At 34.9% G+C, this 3,816-nt stretch overlaps 1 protein-coding gene across 1 annotated transcript; it reads right to left on the reverse strand.

Moving 5' to 3' along the window:
- Positions 1-402: 402 nt before the first annotated feature.
- LOC116346597 (putative ankyrin repeat protein RF_0381) lies at positions 403-3,598 on the reverse strand (the record flags this gene model as incomplete). Its single annotated transcript, XM_031776740.1, has 16 exons — positions 403-584; positions 681-779; positions 844-942; positions 1,017-1,115; positions 1,197-1,295; positions 1,359-1,439; positions 2,013-2,111; positions 2,175-2,273; positions 2,341-2,439; positions 2,502-2,600; positions 2,665-2,745; positions 2,825-2,926; positions 2,990-3,088; positions 3,180-3,278; positions 3,338-3,436; positions 3,500-3,598. Coding segments are annotated over 16 exons (1,634 nt in total), but the record flags the coding sequence as incomplete, so codon positions are not given.
- Positions 3,599-3,816: the final 218 nt, after the last annotated feature.

The following is a 3,816-nucleotide window of genomic DNA, read 5'->3' on the forward strand; positions in this document are numbered from 1 at the left end:
TTCTTTCTTTTCTTCATTAATAAATTTATGATGGATGGTGGATGTAACTTATCCATTAAAAAAACATCGATGAATATTACTCATTCAGTCCTTTTAAAAACAAAATCTATCCATGGATGAATGGATGTTGGATAATGGATAATTTGGGGGACCATTGACAGTGAGCCAAAGAAGAGATACATGTGTAGCCATAGCCGCATGCGTTCAACGAGTTGTGTTTCGTTATGTGCATATGAGACTGTGTACGCATGTGGCAACGTCTAGGGAGGAGACACGGGCTTTAGTATTGTCAATTTTTCTTAGTTTTATTAGTTTTCTAGTTTGTGTCTACCCCCTAGGGCAACGTATATATGACTACAAATGTATCTCTTCTTTCACTATGATGCGTTCACTTGGATGAAATTAACACCAAAAATAGAGTAAGTAACACATTTTAATGGGTAGACGCTCTGTTAACACAAATATTTCTCTCTGTGAATAATTACCATATAGGGTAGCCTTATGGAGTGGCGTCCATTTAGTATTATCTTCAGCATTTACCTTTGCACCGTGAGTGATTAATAGCTCAATCATTTCGAGTGTACCTGAAATATTAAGCGAAGAAATATTCAGCTCAACTACTTTAGCGATCATACCATTCACGCTTGCTATTTTCAGTTTCCAAATATATAGACAATTACCATCTTGAGATGCCCAGTGAAGTGGTGTGGTATTATTTTTGTCTCTAGAATTCACATCAGCTCCGCGTTCGACAAGATATTTTACAATCTGCACGTTACCTGTAAAATATACGAAGTTCTTATGAAACAACTCTTTTTTCTAAATTAGTCGATTGAAAATTACCACTCTGAGCAGCCAAAGACAAAGTTGTATACTTGTGGACAGTTGTAGCATTCATATTTGCTCCATGTTCAACTAAATATTTAAAAATTTCAAATTTGCCTGAAATGTTGTGCAGATTAATAATTAGCGATCCTATCACGTTATTTTGATTTTCAAAACAAATCAATAATTACCATATTGAGCGGCGTTATGGAGTGGCGTCCATTTATCATTATCTTCGGCATTCACCTTTGCACCACGAGTGATTAAAAACTCAATAATTTCGCGTCTACCTGTAATATTAAGCAAAGAAATATTCAGCACCATACCATTCGCGCGTGATATTTTCAGTTTTCAAACATATAGACAAATACCATATCGAGCTGCCACGTGTAGTAGTGTAGCATGATTTCCTACTCTAAAATTTACATCAGCACCACGTTCGATAAGACGTTTGACAATCGGCATGTTACCTGTAAAATGTACGAAGTTCTTATGAAACAAATTTTCTTCTAAATGAATCGATTGAAAATTACCATTCTGAACAGCCAAAGATAAAGTTGTAGCATACATATTTGCACCTTCGGTGATCAGATATTCGAATAATTTCAATGAGCCTGAAATATTGAGAAGATAAACAGTTAGCATAGTTATTTATGGTTGATATTTCTGGTTCTTAAACCAGAGTATCATTATTTGCTGCTGCTTAGCATATAACTGAGAGGTGAGTAATGCTGAACTCCTACGGCTAACGCATACGAAACAGATGCACGATACATATTCCCCTTTCGCTTCATATGTGCTGCCGTTGACGCTATTGCCGCTGCTGTTTCACTTACGCGTAAAATACAACGCCATCAACGGTAACACACTATACCAGCTAACATACGAAGTGAAGGAGAATATATGAGAGACTGAGAGCAAAAACAGCACGTCGCATCTCATCTCTTGCTTTCACTTCGTATGTTCGCTGTTATAATGTGGTACCGTTGATGCCTTCGTGTTTTACGCGTAAGTGAAACAGCAGCGGCAATAGCGTCAACGGTAGCACATACGAAGCGAAAGGGGAATATGTATCGAGCAACCGTTTCGTATGCGTTAGCCGTACGAGTTCAGCATTACTCAGCTCTCAGTTATATGCTGAGCAGCAGCAAATAAGGATACTCTGTCTTAAACATATAGACAATTACCATCTAGTGATGCCCAGTAAAGTGGTGTAAAATTATGTTTGTCTACAGAATTCACATCAGCTCCATGTTCAACAAGATATTTGACAATCTGCATTTTACCTGTGAGATGTACGAAGTTGTTATGAAACAACCTTTCTTCTAAATTAGTCGATTGAAAATTACCATTCTGAACAGCCAAAGACAATGGAGTATCATTTTTGTTAGTTGTAGCATTTATATTAGCTCCATGTTCAACTAAATATTTAATAATTTCAAATTTGTCTGAAATGTTGTAGAAATAGATAGTTAGCGATCTGAACATTTCAATAACTATATAATCAATAATCACCATGTCGCGCAACCTTATGGAGTGGCGTCCATTTACGATCATCTTCGGCATTTACCTTTGCGCCATGAGTTATTAAAAACTCAATAATTTCGAGTCTACCTGAAAAATTAAACAAAGAAACATTAAACACCATTTCAGTTTTCAAACATATACACAATTGCCATATTCAGCTGCCACGTGTAGTAGTGTATCATTATTTTCATCTCTAAAATTCACATCAGCTCCATGTTCGATAAGACGTTTGACAATCGGCATGTCACCTGTAAAATGTACGAAGTTCTTATAAAATAACATTTTTTGAAATATGAATTGAATGAAAATTACCATTCCGAGCAGCCAAAGACAATGTTGTGCCATTTATATTTGCACCATTGGTGATCAGATATTCGAATAATTTCAATGAGTCTGAAATATTGAGAAGATGAACAGTTAGCATAGTTATTAATGCTTTATATTTCTGGTTTTTAAACATATAGACAATTACCATCTAAAGCAGTAGCCCAGTAAAGTAGTGTATAATTATGTTTGTCTACAGAATTCACATCCGCTCCATTTTCGACAAGATATTTGAGAATCTCCACGTGACCTGTAAAATGTACAGAGTTCTTATGAAACAACTTATCTTCTAAATGAATCGATTGAAAATTACCATTTTCAGTAGCCAAAAATAAAGGAGTATCATTGTCGATAGTTGTAGCATTTATATTTGCTCCATGTTCAACTAAATATTTAAAAATTTCAAAATTGCCTGAAATGTTGTGCAGATTAATAGTTAGCGATCCGACCATGTTTATTTCCATTTTCAAAACCTATATATAGGCAATATAATCAATAATTACCACGTTGAGCAGCCTTATGGAGTGGCGTCCATTTACGATTATCTTCGACATTTACCTTTGCACCATGAGTGATTAAAAACTCAATCATTTCGAGTGTGCCTGAAATATTAAACTACTTTGGCTTGATATTTTCAGTTTTCAAACATATAGACAATTACCGCATAGAGATGCCAAGTGTAGTGGTGTATTGTGATTCTTATCTCTAGAATTCACATCAGCTCCATGTTCGATAAGATTTTTGACAATCTGCATGTTACCTGTGAAATGTTCGAAGTTCTTATGAAACAAACTTTTTTCTAAATTAATCGAATGAAAATTGCCTTTTTCAGCAGCCAAATATAAAGCTGTATTATTTTCGACAGTTGTGGCTTTTATATTTGCACCATTGGTGATCAGATATTCAACTAATTCCACGGAGCCTGAAATATTGAGAATATGTTTATACTGTTTAGTTAGCATATTAATGTTTGATATTTCTGGTTTTTAAACATATAGACAGACATTATATTGAGATATTTTCAGCCAGCTGAATCAGCTCAGGTTGCTATCGTCAGCAGGGAATGGTTCGTATATAAAAATCTTATCTTATGTAGTATATATTCTTATAGCTATAATATAGTACTATATTTTGCCGCAT

The sequence above is a fragment of the Contarinia nasturtii genome, unplaced genomic scaffold, assembly GCF_009176525.2.
Source record: "Contarinia nasturtii isolate CC-2019 unplaced genomic scaffold, AAFC_CNas_1.1 Cnas_scaffold_1599, whole genome shotgun sequence".
NCBI lineage: Eukaryota > Metazoa > Arthropoda > Insecta > Diptera > Cecidomyiidae > Contarinia > Contarinia nasturtii.